At 40.6% G+C, this 19,993-nt stretch overlaps 1 protein-coding gene across 1 annotated transcript; it reads left to right on the top strand.

Moving 5' to 3' along the window:
- Nucleotides 1–6,419: 6,419 nt before the first annotated feature.
- CTXN3 (cortexin 3) lies at nucleotides 6,420–6,662 on the top strand. The gene has a single exon (XM_070935683.1). It carries the CDS (start codon nucleotides 6,420–6,422, stop codon nucleotides 6,660–6,662), a length of 243 nt encoding a protein of 80 aa, XP_070791784.1.
- The last annotated feature ends 13,331 nt before the right edge of the window (nucleotides 6,663–19,993 follow it).

Below are 19,993 nucleotides of genomic sequence, written 5' to 3'. Positions count from 1 at the left end.
GCAATTACAAGTGCTGTTTTTAACTACATTGCTTGGCACCAAGAAAATAACCAGGACTCTGTACTATGTTTCCACCCAACTGATGTGGATCTTCTAGGAAAATCTATTCATGGCATAGAAGCAGTGAGTTGGCACAGAGGGAAGTACTTTGGAAACAATGTTTACTTACAACCTGTCTGAAATGAGGGGAAAGGAAGTCTACCCAGAAATATGGGGTAGATTTCTTCCTGCCTCTCCCTTAACCTTCTTATTGTATGTGGTTACATTTCAAAGGTATTGAAAGGTATACAAAGGTATTGAAAAGGTATACAGTATTGACTGGATTACTGAGTTACTACTTCCCCAACTGAATAACTGCCTGACTCTTTACTGTTTCTTCATCATGTTGTGCCTCTTCTCAGCTCTTGTCTGGCAGAGATAGACATAAACAAAAACTGAAATCCAGAATTCTTGAGGATTCTTGGGGATTAATAGAGCAGAAGCCTGAGCTGCACCAGGAAGAACCATCACAATCCTGAAAATTGAAATGTTTATGAAATAAAATGTTTCATGCTGGCAGTTCAGTGTTATGGCAACTATAAATATTTAGATGTACTGTATTTGTGTTAATGATGGATTATTTCTACTATTAGATGAGTCACAGGAAACTTGGAGAGCAACATTCCTTCTGATTTTTGTTAGACTGTATATACAAGAGTTTTCTTCTCAACTGGATTTCCAATGTCCACCTTGAGACAAAGATACTCAAGTATATGTCATATAATTAAAACAGACTTTTAAACACTTGCCTTAATTTTGATGAAAATAATTATACAACTTAATAATAAACACGGCACTACAAGAAAGCTTTCAAACTGCATACCACACAAAGCTTCCTGTGAAAGTTTTTTTCCCAATTTCTTACTCTTTGTACACCAACTATATGTGATTTATTCAACAAATGATGCTTCAAAAACTCAAATTTTCATACACCTTCCTACGTTTTCACTATAATTCTCCAAGACCTTTGGCAGATACGGAAGCTAATGAAATTTGGCAGATACTGAAAAAAATATTTTTTTCCAAAAAATTACTTTTAATGTACTAAGACAATTGCATGGATACAATAAGAAATAGCTCTTTTGGTGTGCCCCCCCATGGGACCAAGTCTGATCTGTCTCCTCCCAGTTTGACCAGCAACATTGTAAGCCATTTAGCTTCTGCTGATGTTCCCATTCTACCAGCCAGTCCCACTGAAGGTGCCAGGAGTCTCACAGACTGTTGGCAGGAATGCAAGGGCAGGAACAAAACACTGAGATAAAGGGCTGAAGGAACCAGTGGGAAGTTCTCATGTAGTGCAAGCAAGGTTCCTGGGAGTGGGAATCATTCAGTTTCTTAATTTATTTCTCAATAAAGATGAAACAATTAACATTTCTTAGCAATACTGGTTTGTGTGGACCTATTATGCCTTATGTGTGCACAGGGTTCATGATCTATGTACATAAGCGTATAGCTCAGAGGTGGTATATAGCAGGTTCTGACCAGTTCTGGAGAACTGGTACTGGAAATTGTGATTAGTTCGGAGAACTGGTAAATACCACCTCTGACTGGCCCTGCCTTCATCTATTCTCTGCCTTCTGAGTCCCAGCTGATCGGGTGGAAATGGGGATTTTGCAGTAACCTTCCCCTGGAGTGGGGAGGGAATGGAGATTTTACAGTATCCTTCCCCTGGAGTAGTGGTGGGTTGCCCCCAGTTCTGACCAGTTCTATAGAACTGGTAGTAAATGGCACTTACCCCCTTCAAGATTAGCAAAAATGTACCCTAAAATGAGCCCCATATGTTAGAAATGTAAAAAGAAAGAGGGAACATACTACCATATGTGGTGGTCCTGTCCTGAGGCTCAAAAATATTGGCTAAAAATTAAAGATTGGCTACAGGAAATTACTAATGAACAATTAGACTTAGAACTGGAACTCTTCCTATTGGGAATCTTCAAAAAAAAAATGTGAGGGCACAAAATATCTAGTACTACACATATTAACCGCTGCCAGGATTGCCTATGCTCAATTTTGGAAACAGCCATGCACACCCGCAAGAAACTGGTCATACAAAAGGGCATGAATTGCACAAAAATGGACAAATTAACACTGAGTCTAAAAGATAAAGAGACATTGATATTTGACAATGTGTGGGAACAGTGGTATAACTGGATATAACAGAGATAGATTAAAGATAGATAGTTATTAAGTATAAGTAATAGATAAAATAAGAATGTAAATACGCACAATTTAATTTTTGTAAATAATGCACGAATTATCGTCACAAGAAAAACACCACAAAAAGCTGTTGTTGAGTGAAATAATTTTTTATGTTTTTAATGTAATAAAAGTTTAATAAAGTGTATTTAAAAAAAAGAACTGGTAGTAAAACCAGTGGGAGGTTCTGCCCACCGACCCCGACATCAATGAAGTTGATCTTCGCATGCGCAGAAGAGTGCGCGTGTGTGCGAGTATAACAAGCGCACGCGTGGGGGCACAATGCAAACCAGTAGTAAAGTTAAGTAGAACCCACCCCTGCCCTGGAGTAGGGTAGGAATGGAGATTTTACAGTATTCTTCTCCTGCCACACCCACCAAGCCATGCCCACAGAAGCGGTAGTAAAAAATTTTGAATCTCACCACTGGTACAACTCAGAAGAAATATTGCTAAGGTTGAAGAAATATTGCTGAGTTCTCCCTATTGTCATTTCACATCTGCTGAGAAGTTTCTGTATTTTTATTGTTTCTAATCTTAACCCTAACTATTCCGCTCTCAAAGTGAAGGATTCGTGCAGTTGAGAGCCATTTGTGGTTACTCATCACTTTCTATGACAGTTGCCTCCCTTCCTTACTAATTGTAAATCCAATGAATTCTTTGTGCTAGGTTTTCAGATAAATATTCAAAGTTAAGGCACTGTAATATTCCAGCTTCCCTACTTTGGGATTCAATGACTTTGAATAGATTTTGTATAACCATAGACTAGTTTTAGAGTTTGTAATATTACCCAGCTTTGCAAAACATTCGTGAATGAATTATGTGTCTTCTGTTACTGCTCACATATTCCCTCTAGAAATTTTTGCTTTGTGGATTTATTTGAAGAAATGATTAACAAACAATACATCATTGTGTGCAGTGGGGCAGAGAAGGTTGTTAAACCTTCTCTAACATTTCACACAATTCTTTCTCAAAATTATCAACTGGGAAATTGTTTTCCTTATCAGGACCTTTTTTTTCACTGGTACCTACAGGTCAAGATGGGGGTGAAGGGAATTGTAATCCAATGGATCAAGAAGTCATTTAATGGAGTAAGGTTGTCCCTGGTTTATTTTTGTTACAATAAATGGAAATATTTGCAGTAGAAATTTGCCAATTGATTACACTTAAGTTTCTGTAAAATAATATTTTTTTTTTAAAAAAAAAACACTTTAAAAGAAGGATCTCCATCTCCAACCTTGGCAACTTTAAGCCTGGAGGACTTCAACTCCCAGAATTCTGGGAGTTGAAGTCCGCCAGGCTTAAAATTACCAAGGTTGGAGACCCCTGGTTTTAAAAGCGATTGAGATGTTTTTAGCATTTGGTGAGTGTCAATAATATAACCCTTAAGACTTGCTTTGGTGTTAAAGTAGGTTTCCTATCAATTCCTCTCTTCTTATGCACTATGGTGCTGGAGGAAGAAGATATAACCTTTTTCTCTGATTTGTACTGCAATTTAGTCAATATGACCCCAAGATTAAACACTACTAATTTTGAGCAGAAGGACTGTCTTATCTGGAGATTAAAGGGCTGTTCCCCTTCACGGACTGTTATCTTATAGTGTACATTCCCAGAAGGGCTGTACATGATGAACAGCTTGTAACTGAGATCAGAATACAATTCATTGGAGAAGGAATTGGCAGCCCACTGCAACATTCTCCCAAGAAAACCCAAATGAACATTCATAAGTAAAACATAACTATCAACATGATATTGGAAAATGAGTTCTGAGATTGAAAGTATCCTGTGAAGTAAAGGGGAAGAGCCGGGGGCAAATGGGAACAGCAGTGGTGCTTCATGTGGCTAGATTAAAGCAAAAGGGATGGTTTGCCCCTGCATACTGACTGCAGGCAAAAGGAAAGTTGGATGCTGCAAAAATTTCATTGGTATGAGGAAAGTCAGAATCATAAATCAGGGCAAACTAGAAGTTGTCAGAGCAGAAGCATCAAGATTGAGCTTTCACATTCTGGGAATCAGTGAATGGAAATGTACTGGAGCATGTCACTTCAGATCAGAGGAGTATCAGATCTACTGTTGTCAGGAAAATCAGAGAAAAAATGGAGGAGTTATTATTAAATAGCATTGTAATCAGGGCACAGATACAATCTCAAAAAGATAGAATGATCTCAATTCAAATCCAAGGCAAACCAATCTATATTATAGTGATTCAAATCTATGCTCCTAATACAGATGCAGAGGAAGCATAAATTGAACAATTCTATGAAGATTTGCAATAATTGGATGACAACCCCGTTCCCCTCACCCTGAAGATGTCATATTAATTTTGGACACTGGTATGCTAAAGATAGAAACAAAACAACATGTGGGATAACAGGAAAATTTAGCCCCCATGTGCAAAATAAAGCAGGAAACAGACTCATGGAACATTGCCAAGAAAACCCAATATTTGTGGCAATTATTGGACAACATTGGTTGGACAATATCAAAATCAAGTTGGCCTGAAAACAAATTGAGACGCTCCTCAAAGAAAGACAGAATAGGTTCTGGTTCCAGCTGCAGCTTAGATCATAAACACCTTATAATATTTATGATTTCAAAGACACCATTACAAAGAAATAGTTACCGATGGACAATCCTGATACTCACTGGGCCACAAAAATATGGAAAGCCACTGAACAATTGAATCAAAAACAAAAAGGCTGCTTGCAGGAATAAGGTCCCTGAACCAATTTTACTTTTTTTAAAAAAGTTGGGGGAGGATAAATTGAACTCCCCAGGAGATGTCAAATAACCTGCTGTTGTTTCTTCTGGTAGTAAAATGTAAAATGTAGGAACAAAGTGAGGAGTGCCCATTGTTTATTTTGGCTTCCTTGAAATTAAGTCTTCCAAAGACACTACACAGTTCCTCAGTTGGCAACCATTACAGAATAAACAAACATTGCAAAAGAAGCTGGTCATAAGTTGGTTGAGAAGAACAATTTGTCTACAAACTTTTCAGCACAGTGAACTTTTGTTGCCAAACTTCTTGCACAGGTGGGGAAGTCATAATGCCAATCTGTTATATAACATCATACAAAAACTCATTTAATATATTACACAAATGTACTTGTTCCGATTTGGGATTGTCCTGATTGTTCTTCTCTAAGTACTTCCTTATCTTTTGTTGTGTTTTATCCCAACAACCCTGCTGCTATAACTTGGGGTTTTTTAGCTTTGTTTTATCTGAATATATATGATGGGGGGAAAGGTTTCTGATACTTCTAGAACTATCTTTTTACTTTTTTTAAAAAAAAAGTTAATTAATTAACAAATACTTCTATTATTTTCTTTATCTCAAAACATGGCTCTGGGCACCACAAACATGTTCTTAGACAATAAAAATGTTTGGTTGCAAGCCAGAGTGTAGTCAGGAAATGTGATTATCTCCATTGAAAACATGAGATGATAGATAGATAGATAGATAGATAGATAGATAGATAGATAGATAGATAGATAGATAGAGAGAGAGAGATGATAGATAGGTAGACAGACAGACAGACAGACAGATGATAGAGATGTGATAGATTTTCTAGGAACAGCGTAACCACTTTCCCCCTCTTTATTTAATTGTTTGGATAATCTTCAGTTTAGTTAATTATTATTTCTTCTTCCAAAGCATTATTTGTTAGTTCACCTGAATTCTCTCTGAGCCCTTTTTAATAAGTGTCCAGTAATATTGATACTAATAGCCAGATATTAATAGCCACTGGTTGCCTTCTGTTTTACTAAAGAGGCTGAGACACAGTTCCTTACATTCTTTATGCTCAGCACAGGTAGGTTATTTTAGAGAAAGCCCCAAAAGTCAAAATGGCACCCACACGGAAGTCTCACAAATAAGCAATACTTTAATGGTATGAAAACTTATGACTAGGGTGAGTTCCCCATCAAACAAGAACTTGATAAGTGCTAGGATCACTCACTGGTCAGGAAATATGGATGGACTACTGTGGGAGGAGAGCTGAGTGCTTGGAATCCCAATCTAGAAGTCCTTCACACTGTAATATTTCGAAACCATCCCAATTGTAACATCTGTTTCCCATCATTTTGATTGCAGAGGACAATGGACTTCAAGGTGACTCCAGTTCTGGCTTTTGTGCATCAAGAATGAAAGGAAACTTACAGAACTCCTGTTTTAAGATTTCTGAAGAATGGATGGAGAGTCTTTTACTTCCAATTTCTTTTCCTCTGGAAACTTCCCTTCTGAAATTGGCATTACCTTGGAACAGAAGACGACCTTTGCCTTTGTGCTTTTATTGTTTATTTTCCTTGGTGTTCTCATTGTCCGATGTTTTCGAATCCTCTTAGACCCTTACAGGACTATGCCAACTGCCACCTGGACAGATGGGTTGGAGGGGCTAGAAAAAGGACAATTTGATTATGTTTTAGCTTAGAGCCAGAAATGTAGCTACTTAGAAACATTTCTTGTTCTCACAAAATAAGCTAAAATTGGATGAATAGTTGGGAAACATGGTGAGCATTTGATGAAAAAAATCTCTGGTTTTATCATAGCTAGATATTGCCCAGGTGGAAAAGGATGACAGACATAATTTCTGGTTTGTTTTTGTGTCAAACTAATTGATTTGTAAGAACTTCAATTCATATCAGTGCCATGTAAGACTTCAATCCTGTTCACAAAGTAAGCGACTTATCTGGTGGCATGATTTATTTTGAGACGAATGCTGTTCTAACCTGAAATCTATCTAGTGGCAGATTTAAGAATCTAGTCAACCTTGCCTGATCATACAAATAAAGCAGGGTTAGCTTCCATGACTCCATGGAAGTCCAAGCTCCATTGATAGACTGGATAATTGGGGGGGGACATATCCCAGAAGAAGCCAAAGTTAACTACAGATAGTCCTTGAGTTACGACCACAATTGACCCCCCCAAAAAAAAATTATGTTGCTAAGTGACAAATTTTTTAAGTGAGTTTGCCCCATTTTACAACTTTTCTTGCCACAGTTGTTAAGTGAATCATTGCATTTGTTAAGTTAGTAACATGGTTGCTAAGTGAATCTGCTTCCCCATTGACTTTGCTTGTCAGAAGGTTGAAAAAGGTGATCGCATGACCCTGGGACATTGCAACTGTCATAAATATGAACCAGTTGCCAAGCATCTGAATTTAGATCATGTGATCATGGGAATGCTGCAATGATGGTAAGAGTGAAAAGCAGTCATAAGTCACTTTTTCCAGTGCCGTTGTAACTTTGAACGGTTACTAAATGAATTGTTGTAAGTTGAGGACTACCTGTACTTTTGTAACAGTGCCAAGAGAACTGAGAGAATCAGCAGAAGTCAGCTTCAGGGTCTATCAAGGTTTTGATTCATCTTCTTACCTCCAGAGCTGCTTCCTTACTTCTTCAGGAAGGATAAAAATAAGCAGCAGAAAAGAGCCATAGGAGTACTATGAGGCTCCAAGGGATAGCAGAAAGCACCAGCAGGAAGTAGGCCTGGGCTAGGCATGTGCCTGTTTCTGGCAAGCTTTGGTGTCAGCCTTGGCAATCCTTTCAGCTTGATGGAACAACAATGCATCGCCTGTTTTGCAACAAAAGACTCACTTTGAAAGCTGCAGGTAAACAGATGCAAATATGGCATAAGCTTACAGTAAGCTGAAATTTATCTACCCACACTTGGAAGCTGCAGGTAATCAGATGCAAATACGTCATAATCTACTCACACTTGACATGAAGCCAAGTTTTATTTTATGCTCCCTGGTTACCAAAAGGAATTGGGTCTCAGCTCCTTTTTATATAAACTTTTTGTACAGCTGCTCTTAAATAAATGGTCACATTGCCTGCATCTGTTCCAACTCTTTGCGCTGTACTAACAGAAGATGTTGCTTGCACATAGTAATTTGTGTAAATAATGATTGTTTTATGACCTATTTACATTAAGGGTCACGTCAAGCCATCATGTGAAGTTAAACATTTTCTCTCCTTTTCCTGTTCTTTTCTTGTTATATAAAGATTTTTGTGTGTAAACAAAACAAACAATGGAACATGCTTTGATTTCTACTACAAACATGTTAGTCATTAAAAGTCTAGACTCCTACTTTGCTTAGGCATTCAGAAATTTTTGGAGATGGGATGGAGATGGAGTCTGATTCTAAAGCAAGGAAACCTACCAGTGGTGGGCTCCAAGCAATTTAACAACCAGTTCATCCTAAAGACCGAGTGGGTGCGGTTGGGCAAGTGTCATGTGACTGAGTGGGCATGGCCAACTTGATGTCACTCACAGCAAGATGGGGCAGAGCAGGCAGGGTGAAGTGGCAGTGGCCAGAGCCTTAGACTTACCTTTGTGCAGCAATAGCAATGGTGATTCTCTGACACCTCATCTCTTGCTGGGTCTCACTGCCTGACAGTCAGGATTTTTAAAAAGTTTTTTCAGTAGCAAACAGTGGACGGCTACTTCTGGCTTTTGTTGGTGCAGCTGGGCACACGACCCTGCCCCGAGCACTGGCCTGCAGCCGCCGGCGGTCTTTTTCAGCATGAGAAGCCTGCAGCTGCCCCTTTTTGCTGGCGCAAAGGGCCTGCAGCAGCTGCCTCTTTGCCAGCCAGAACCAAGCTGGGAGCGGTGGCTGGAGGATTCTCACACCATCAAAGAGGTGTCAGCTTCAGGATTCTTGATGGGGGGGGCATGGTAAGACTCAGCCGCCTTTTGGGCCCTGCTCTGGGCTGCTGCCTGCTTGACCTCCTCGGGTACTGCATCCAGTCAGCGACAAGGGGATATGCCGCTTCCAGGCCAGCCTGGCTGGAGGATGGGTGACCAGGCGGCTTTCAGGGGAGGCATTTTCTCTCAGGTCTCTCACCCGAAAGGCCCCGTGGAAGCCGAAGCTGGGCCTAAAAGGCAGCTCACCTCACTGTGTGTCTCCCCACCACCAAGGCAGTCCTTCAGCTGAGCACAGCAAGCCCAGAGCGGATCTTCCTTCCTTGCCATCAACCTTACCTTCTAGCCCATCGTTCTCACAGTGGCAGCCTGGCATGCGGGAGGAGGCCTGGGGAAGGCCAGAGCCAGGGACTGGCGCATCCCCAAACCTGAGGGCGAGCAGGTGGCATGCAGGAGGAAGGATGGTGAGAGCCAGGCCCGAAAGGCAGCCAAGCCTCGCTGTGTCTACCACGAGGTGGCCTTTCGGCTGAGCACCTTACCTTCGTGGGCAGCAGAGCAGCCGAGGTGATAAGCAGAGCAGCTGAGGTGCAGAGATCAACTGGGCCACATGATCTGGGTGAGTGAGCAAAGGAGCCAGAGAGTATCTGGGCATGGGCATGACTCTAGCTACCTGCCAAGATGGGCGAGGCAAGATAGGGTGGGGTGGGGTGGGTGGGGTGAGCCAGTGGTGGGATTTGCCTGCTTGCCACACTGTGCAGAATCTGAACAACCAGTACGCCTGAACCGGTGCGAACTAGCGGCAGCCCACCTCTGAAACTTACCCATGATTAGAAATCCATCTGTTGGGGTCTATGATACAAAATTCATATCTGGTGTACAGTACTATTTTGGGAGCATAAAAACTAGCAGCAATTAGTTGCAAGTGAAATGGTCATTATTTTGGGAAAACCTGATAGAATTCAGCACTGATATTTGTATTTGCCTCCCAATGATACTGTCAATCTTTCAGAACAAGAATAATACTCATTTCATATGCTGTAACAACTTTTGTTTGTTTTCAGAAAAGGGTACTGTACATAACTGTTGATTGGGAGCTGCCCAGAGTTCTTTACAAGGTGAGCAGCTATATAAATTATTTCAATAGCTATATAAATAAAATAAATACATAACCATCCAGAGCTTATTCTAAAAGGGCCTGACACAATAGCCCCAGGCAAACTCTATGATGGGGGTAGGCAACAGCGCCTGGAACTTCACTGAGCCTATGAGAGTTACCCTTGATGGTGTTCTTGACTCACCAGAATATAATTCTTTAGATTGTGTTAAATAAAAATACAGACATGGATACATATAGAGCAAGGGTGTCAAACTCACGGGCCATGGGCCGGATGCATCACACACTGGCCACGCTCACCCCCATTTTACTGAAGGGGGGAAAGTTATGATACGCCACATGATGACAACGTGATGATGTGAGTTTGACACCCCTGATATAGAGAATATATAGAAAAAAAGAGGAGCTGACATCTGTAAAGCAAGTGCCATTCTTTGTCTACAAGAATACCCTCTGTGTTTTCTATTTCTCTTAGAAAATATAAATGGTGGGTATCTACAGACCAATGCTTTCTTTGGCCATACTATATGCCTCACTTGTTCAGAAAAGAAAGACATTCTGTGAGCTTAAAAGGAACACCTTTGCTAATTCGGTTTCTGATAAATGAGTGCTTTACAATTGGCCATCTCCAAATAAGACTAAGCCTCACACCCGTTCTGGCAACCAGTGAAGGTGTCCGGGACAACCTTCAAAAGTCCAGATATATTCCTTGACTCAAAAAATGCTGCCTATGTCTGCCCTTCCATACCAACTGCATAGCCAATGTTCACCGTTGTTTAATTTTGATAGATGGCACTTTTGCATTAGCTGGTCTGAGGACACTGCCAATCTTTTTGGAGTCACGCGTCCCTAGGGAATTTTTTGCACTCAGGAATGTTTAATGATTCAGATGAGTTACACGTTCCACAGTGCAGTGATGCCAGCCTTGTCATCTCATGTCCTGGACTATTTATCCTTCCAAGAGATATGTAATAGGAGTCCCAGCCTTCCATCTGAATCTATTTGTTATTAGTAGGTTTTAACAGCTCATTATGTTGGCTTTATATCTTTCTTCTAACTACTTCAGTCCACATCAAGAATAAACACTGTAGAGAATGCCAAGCAGCCGAACTTAATAAAAAATTAAGTAAGGGTAGAAAGAACTGGTATAACTCTTGCTGTCTTCATCCCTGTTCTTTGCAGCACAGATAGAATTATTAAAGGCTGACAATGTCAACAAGAGATCAGAGTTATTTCCAACTGGACATAACACAGCCACAAAAGGCTTGGTTTTTTTGCTTTCAGAAATAGGGCAAACAGAAAAATTATCTTGTATTGCTTTGTTTTCAAATCAGGTCTCATCCAATTTGATCCATGATAATTCATTTTGATGTTTTTTTTTCCCAAAAGAAGAGAATTTCAGATAAATTCTTTGGGTGAAATTGGATATTCTCCAACTTAGTTAAGAGACGGTCTGGAGGCATGGGTGAAAATTCTCTCTTTTGTTGCACAATTATCTCTCTGAAGCCTTGCAGCTTCTGTATGTTACAATTAAAACCCAAGAAAAGATACTATAAGGGAAATCTTCCTATTAATTTTCATCAGCAGTGGTGCTACCACTAATATTAATATTAATGGAAAATTGTGCCCTTGGGAAATGATTCAAGAATCTTCCTCGCAGAAATTTGGACAAATTATCTACTTAATATTTCCCTTATAAATTGTTTTCAGTGATGCTTAGTACCAAAAAAAATTATTGTTGATGACAATAAATATGGTAATACAGGTAGTCCTCAACTTACAATCATAATGACCATCATGGTCGAAAATCACCATAGCAATTAAATGAGGTGCCGACATGGTCATTTTACTTAATGACTCCAGTCTCTGCTTTCCCCATTTTGGTCACTAAGCTTTCAAGATGGTTCCACATGGCCTCCACTATACAGGGCAGCCAAGGGGCAGATTGGCCAGATTTTCTTCTCAAATGTGATCTCCAGAGATTGCGCTGAAGAAGGAGAACTGGCTGCTCCATCCCTTAGCCTCCTGAAAGCAGGTACCATTTTGGAGCAACCACAATTCATTGCAATTGCTCCCAAAATAGCACCTGTTTTTGAGATGGCATTGTGTGGCCTCTGCTGCACAGAAAGGTCGCATGGCACTTTGCTTCCCAATGATCTACCCAAAAAGGTAAGTAACCAGTCGGAGATGGGAGGTGGACAGGAAGATGTGGGACCCAGAGGGTTGGGAAGCAGGCACAAGGCCTGCAGGGACCTAGCAGGAGAGGATGGAGTTAATAGTTGGTGGGGACACTGTTACATCTCTGCAGTTGGTTGTAAGGGTGGATGGATTGCTAAGCACACAAATTGTATTCACATGACTACAGGGGCCCTGCAGTGATTATAACTTCAGGCAAGGTCATAAGTTCCAAGTTTAGCACCATTGTAATTGCAGTTGCTGAATGGCCCTAAGTCAATGACTACCTGTAATTGTGCAAATGCAAATAACATACACATTTTGGGGTTATGTAAATAACCACTAAGGGACATGGTGGCTCAGTGGCTAAGACACTGAGCTTGTCAATCAAAAGGTCAGCAGTTCAGTGGTTTGAATCCCTAGTGCCGCATAACGGGGTGAGCTCCCGTTACTTGTCCCAGCTTCTGCCAACCTAGCAGTTCGAAAGCACGTAAAAATGCAAGTAGAAAAATAAGGACCGCCTTTGGTGGGAAGGTAACAGCGTTCCGTGTGCCTTTGGCATTTAGTCATGCCGGCCACATGACCATGGAGATGTCTTCAGACTCTGCTGGCTCTTCGGCTTTGAAACAGAGTTGAGCACCACCCCCTAGAGTCGGGAACGACTAGCTCAAATGTGTGAGGGGAACCTTTACCTTTAAATAACCACTGATAACCAGTTTGGTGTAATGGTTAAGGCACTAAGCTAGAAATAAGGAGACTATGATTTCAGTCCCCCATTAGGCACAAAGCCAGCTGGGTGTCTTGGGCCAGTCACTCACTCTCTGCCCTAGAAAACGGGCAATGGAAAACCACTTCTGAAATCTTGCCAAGAAAACTGGAAGGACTTGTCCAGGCAATATTGACTTAATGCCACACACATAGATACCTCCCCCCCACACACACAATCATTATTATCTTTAGCAGTTTCAGGATTCTGGAGGGCACAGGAGTAAAAGGGTAACTGATGCCGAACAGACCTGCCTCTCAAAAGTTATGTACCATTGGATTTTTATAACAAGGCATCCGATAAACAATGACTGTCTGCACAGAAGATAGTTACTATGAGCGACTATACAAATTGAAAAGACAAATTGATATTTCTCTTTTCTGTATGTTGCAAGAAGGATTGTGTGACGCTTCACATTCAGTGCCTTAAATGTGCTTCAAGGACAAAGGTGGAATGATAGCCTCTTCCTGCAACTCTTTAAAGCCACTGTATCTGAGCGGGCTGTACCTTATGACACATAAGCCCTTTCAAATATATGATTCTATGTACTACTTTCTATGTAGTAATCCAGTGTAGCAATCCTGTAGAGCACAGGATTGGAAATTGCCTACAATCGAACAATTATGAATAGAGTTGTGTTCATTGACCTGTATATTAGAATCCCTCATATCTTCATGGATACCTACTATAGCATACGTATTAAAACAGTAAACAGGGCTATTAAATCATCCCCCTACTTATGTGATAGTTAATTACTGAACGTATGCTTATTCGGACATTATGGAAATACAATGCAATTAAATGTTCTTCTCTAGTTTCCTGTTCCCTTGTGGCATATGCTGATGCCACCTTTCACAGATGAGTCAGTATCACACATTTCAAAGAAAAAGGAAGACTTTTGCCAAGCCCCAGAGCCTAATTTGGGCTCCTAGCATTTTCCTTTCTAGAAGACACATGAACCGTAGGTGGCCAGGCTGTTTCTCACAGTACATCTAAAGGTTTGCAGATTGATATCACAGCTGAAATTTCTGTTACAATGTTCTTCAAGGAAACCCCCACCCCCCACCCCCACTCCTAATTTTTGTATCAGGTTGCAAAGCTTTCAACCAGGGAACAACAGAAAAACAAGGATCCCTTATGGCATAATAAAGATCAGCTGGCGTCATGGGAGGATTCAAGTAATCTGCTCTTTGAGTGATACTGTTGCAATAGGTTTGGCACGATGGAAATGTTTGGCAGTTGTTATTTTCTGTATGGTAATCCTCAGATGTGGGAGTAAGATTCTTTTGATATCTCCTACTTGATTCATTAGGTAGCAAATCAATTGTCTGATTGCACCTTTAAAGGAGAATATTTGTAGCTCCTGGTTGAAATGAGGGGGTCCTTGGTGCTCTCTGAGCTTGGTTGTTTTCCTGCAGACGTTTCATTACCAAATTAGGTAACATCATCAGTGTTAGGTTTTGAGGCCTTTCTGTAGAATACTGTGTTCTGCAGTGGATAGAGGTTGGCTGGACATGTTGATCACCCATTCAAGCTCTGGTGCGTCTTTGATTCTGGGGCTGAGTTTGAGGAGTTTAGTTTACATTTGGTGTCAGGTTTCGAGGTCATCTCAAATATTTTTTTTTTAAATTTGATTTATATGCCACCCTTCTCCGGAGACTCAGGGCGGCTTACAATGCGTTAAGTAATAGCCTTCATACTTTTGTATATTTATACAAAGTCAGCTTATTGCCCCCACAAACTGGGTCCTCATTTAACTTACCTTAGAAAGGATGGAAGGCTGAGTCAACCTTGAGCCTGGTAAGATTCGAACCTGCAGAAATTGCAGGCAGCTGTGTTAATAACAGGGTGCATTAAACCACTGTACTACCAAGGTTTGAAATTGCATTTCAAACAAAGTCTTTGATAAAAACTCCCATTTATTGAGCACAACATTCTAAATCTGACTCCATTGTAGCCAACACTGACTTCCAGACCCAAAACCCTCCCTTTCCGTTCCCCACTCCCCTGCACTCATTGGCCATCTTCCAAGTCACTCTATCCCTAATCTACTGCTCCAGCTCAAAGGATTTCCCCCCTCCTATTCCATCTCCTAGGGAAAATAAGGAGGTGAAAAGTCAAACATCCCTTTCCAGATGCCTCCGCTTCTCCTTCTTATGTCAGCACTAGAGTAAATGCAGCTTGAAGTGCTGACATCTGGTTTTCCTTTTTTCCAGAAAGTACTCATGATGGTGGTGGCCAGCCTCTCCATATACTCAAGAATTTCTTCTCAAAATTCTTTTCTTTTCAGTGGGATTACTTAGCAATTTTTCTTTCTTAAACGGAATGATAATTGGCAGGAATAGATGCAATGAATTTTTCCTATGTGCCACTTTAGAAAAGAGATTTCTTTAAATTCCATTTAAAGAGATGGAATGTTTCATTAATATTAATAAACTCTTGTATCTAAGGGTTTTATCAATTTGAAAAAAACTATTTTCAGTTCCAAATAGTTGTAAAATTTGAGTCAGCTCTCTTGATAAATCCTTAACATTTTAAAAATAGCAGCCAGGATCTTTGTCTTTTCTCTTCTTTCAAAATGCAGTAAAAAATGAATATTCCAGGAATGCCATTGTGACAGCTTGCTGGTTAAGCCAGTAGAATTATATGCTATTAATTCTTATTGTTTTAAACTGTTGAAATTTAAGCTTATTTTCTTCATTTCCTTCTGTTTCCTTTGAATTATACTTGTACTAAGAATGCAGGATGAAATGCAGTTTTAACTGTGGAACTCACTGGGAGACTTTCAGTCAATCACAATCACTCAGTCAACTGACTGACTGACTGACTGACTGACTGACTGACTGACTGGCTGGCTGGCTAATAGATAAGTAAAGATTCTTGTTATTTTTGTTGTCATGGGGTGTTACAACAAATGAAACTTTCTCACCCTTTAGACTTATTTTGTTTTGTTGTCCTGCTATGACTAAATCTAAAAATATTTTTTAAGGGATTTCTGATTTCATAACCTCACAAAATTTAAATTTTGATTTGAAAGATTTCTATATATAATAATAATAATAATAATAATTTTATTTCTATACCGCCCTTCTCCCGAAGGACTCAGGGCGGTGTACAGCCTATTTAAAAACACAAAAAACACGACAACAATTTAAAATTTAAAATCATTAAATAATTAGGCTCCAATTAAAATCCCAGAAATTTAAAATACCCCAATTTAAGACGTTATGTTAGTAACCCTGCCTGGCGGAACAACAGGGTCTTCAGAGCGCAGCGAAACACCCGGAGGTCGGAAATCTTTCGTATTTCGGGGGGCAGTTCATTCCACAGGGCTGGAGCTCCCACAGAGAAGGCCCTCCCCCTGGGTGTCGCCAGCCGACATAACTTGGCTGATGGCACCCGGAGGAGACCCTCTCTGTGGGAGCGGACTGGTCGGTGGGAGGCTATTGGTGGCAGAAGTCGGTCCCGAAGGTACCCGGGTCCTATGCCATGGAGCGCTTTAAAGGTGGTAACCAACACCTTGAATCGCACCCGGAAGACCACTGGGAGCCAGTGCAGCTCGCGCAGGAGGGGTGTCACGTGGGCGCAACGGGTTGCACCCATAACCACCCGCGCGGCCGCATTCTGGACCAGTTGGAGCCTCCGAGTGCTCTTCAAGGGGAGCCCCATGTAGAGAGCATTACAATAGTCCAACCGGGAGGTGACAAGGGCGTGAGTGACCGTGCGCAAGGCGTCCCGATCCAGAAAGGGCTGCAACTGGCGAATCAGGCGAACCTGATAAAAGGCCCCCCTGGCCACGGCCGTCATGTGCTCTTCTAAAGACAGCCGTGCGTCCAGGAGGACACCCAGATTGCGAGCCCTCTCTGTGGGGGGCAAAGATTCACCCCCAATAGTCAGCGATGGCACCTGCTGACTATATCGGGGCGCCGGAAGCCACAGCCACTCGGTCTTGGAGGGGTTGAGTCTGAGCCTGTTCCTCCCCATCCAGGCCCGCACGGCCTCCAGGCAGCGGGACATCACATCAAGGGCATCGTTGGGGTGGTCTGGGGTGGAGATGTACAGCTGAGTATCATCAGCGTACAGATGACACTTCACCCCGAAACCATGGATGATCTCACCCAGCAGCTTCACATAAATGTTGAACAGGAGAGGCGAGAGGACCGACCCTTGCGGCACTCCCCATGCGAGATGCCTCGAGGTCGACCTCTGTCCCCCTGCCAACACAAACTGCGAGCGGTCGGAGAGGAAGGAGGAGAACCACCGCAAAACGGTGCCCCCTATTCCTAACCCCCTCAACCGCTGCAGCATGATACCATGGTCGATGGTATCAAAAGCCGCCGAGAGGTCTAATAGGACTAGGACAGAGGAGCAGCCCCTGTCCCGAGCCCTCCAGAGATCATCCACCAACGCGACCAATGCCGTTTCAGTGCTGTACCCCTGCCTGAAGCCCGACTGGTACGGGTCTAGATAGATAGCTTCATCCAGGTGCCGGGGAAGTTGTCGTGCCACCACGCTCTCAACAACCTTCGCCACAAAACGAAGGTTGGAGACTGGACGATAGTTGGCTAATTCAGCCGGGTCCAGGGAAGGCTTCTTGAGGAGGGGCCTCACTACCGCCTCTTTCAAGGCAGCAGGAAAGGCACCCTCACTCAGAGAAGCACTTATAATCCCCTGGAGCCAGCCTCGTGTAACCTCCCGGGAGGCCAGCACCAACCAGGAGGGATATATATATAGAAAACAGAGCTGATGAGTATGGCAAAAACCAAGGAATTGGTGTAGACTTGTTCCTTGGGACCTTTCCTGATAAGGAGAAGAAAGGAGATTGCCCCCATATGATTTGGACAGCAGCTCCTCACAAGGAGATTACATGGCCAGGAGTTTTCTGTTGGTTTCAGCACTGGGATTCAATGGGATTAGTCAATTTGCTTGCAACTACAATGGAGGCTTTTAACTAAGTTCACAAATCACACTTTTTAATCCTTTTAAAAATTGTTCAATAACTACTTTTAAGTTATTGGAAACTTGATCAACTTTTAAACAAGTTTGAAATCATCAGGTAATACTCTTCAATCCTGAATGAAAGAAAATTTTAATTGTAAGTTTAAAAATTTAAAGAATCTGAGAAAACCAGCAAAAATTAAATAAGATTTTGATCTTAAAAAGTTATAAATGGATTAAGGTGCCACATAAAATTGGAATATTGAAACTTTTACAATAATATTTTGCAATTAATTATAAAGTACAAAGAGCTTCTCATGAGAAATAAATATTATTTTGTTTTTTACAAAGCACAACATAGATAAGCAATTTCATGATTTCTAAAACTAGACACTAGAAGACCAAATATTTTGGGCAGAGAAAAGATATACAGGCATATAAGATGATGCAAAACATTATGACAATAAAAATACTGAAGGAGATTTTTGAAGTATGGAATCAGAAAGTGGTAGCCACAATATTAACAATGTCAGTAATGATGTCTACTCCTGTGGATAGACTATGCCCATTGAAGAAATGAGAGCTATGAAACAAATTTTATCTGTCAAGATCGAGGTGAACATGGATTTACAATTGACAGCCGAAGAGAATGACTTAGAAAAGGACAAACCAAGGAAATAACCTGGACAATTTTTTTCCTATAGAATATACAAAAAAAGCTTGACCAAAAAAAATAATAATTAAAAGAAATCAAATCCTACAACATTAATACATTTGGATGTATTAAAAATTACGACTTTTAGAAGTAAAAGGAAAGAATATAAGCTTGGTTTATTTGATAAAGGTTAAAACAAGATTTGTTGTTACTTCTGGCAACTCATTATGGACTTTCTGTTGACATCATGATTGAAATGATGGTGTTTCACAGAGTTGTTTATAGCACTTAAACAAGATGGGATTTAGTATGAAGAAATAAATGTCATTTTATAGAGGGTGAGGAGTTATTAAATTTGTTAATACTTGTTGGGATGGGGGTTGAAATTCACTATTTGTTTTTTTCTTTATGATAATCTTACTTTCTTCTCTTTTTTTCTTTTTTTCCTTGCACTTTTGCCCCTTCTCTGTATTCTCTTTTCTTTCTTTAAATTTAGTTTGTAGTGGATTTTACTATTATAATCAATATTCTTAATGAAGTTCAGGTTGACAATTGATCTCCTGGAATTCTTTCTATTAACTGCATGAGTGCGTTAAAATAAAAACACACTGCAGAGAATTAAAATATACACAGAAATAAACTAATCTAGAGGATAAACAATAATGGTTTTCTTTTTAAAAAATCACACATGAATCTAGTCTGGCATTTCATTTTCTCTAGCACATAAAATAACTATTTTTTAATAGGTCTGTGATAGATTTCTGGTAAATTTGTCTCTTTCTCTCTCTTCCTATGTTCATTAAAAAAGTGTGAAAACATGTTTTTGTGCTGAGTTATGGTATCTGAGCCAACAGTGGCATTCAAATTTTGGAGGAAGCCCAGAGGTGGAACCCTTCTGCACCAATCAGTGCCTTCTGCCCTTCAACTCCCACTGGCAGTTGGAAAGTGTACAGAGTCCACTCATAGATGGCCAAACTTTAAAATGATGCTTCACCAAGAAAACTATAATTGCAATCCTTGTCCATAACCCCAGTGTTCCTGATCTCTGATTTCTTATGTGTTTAGTTTAGTTTATCTGAGAATATTTTTTTTATATGAAAGCAACATCATTCTTTAACTTTTCAGAGCTTTTTCCTAAAAATGTTAATCCATTGCAAAGTACACTTTATTTCTTCAAATGCCAGAGTATGATCAGGATGAAATCAAGCTTCTCTTTGATTGGTAGAACTTCTTCCATTAATGGAAATGAGAGAATTTACTTCCCTCCTTTCCCTCGTATCCCCCTGTGACTTCCAAATGTGATCTCTAGAGAGATCACAAGAGTGGTTTTCTACAAAGAATGTCGACAAAACCACTTATAATTGAAATCACATGACATCAATCATTGAAATTCTAAAAGCTATAAATTGAATGTTGGGATTAAGTGGCAATTAGCAATTTTTAGCAGTCTCTTGATATTCAGCTAATTTT

This window comes from Pituophis catenifer, unplaced genomic scaffold, assembly GCF_029215685.1.
Source record: "Pituophis catenifer annectens isolate HBS135680 unplaced genomic scaffold, rPitCat1.0.hap2 SCAF_2, whole genome shotgun sequence".
Lineage (NCBI taxonomy): Eukaryota > Metazoa > Chordata > Lepidosauria > Squamata > Colubridae > Pituophis > Pituophis catenifer.
Note: the sequence above shows the minus strand (reverse complement) of the source record. Positions and strands in the feature narration are given on the sequence as shown.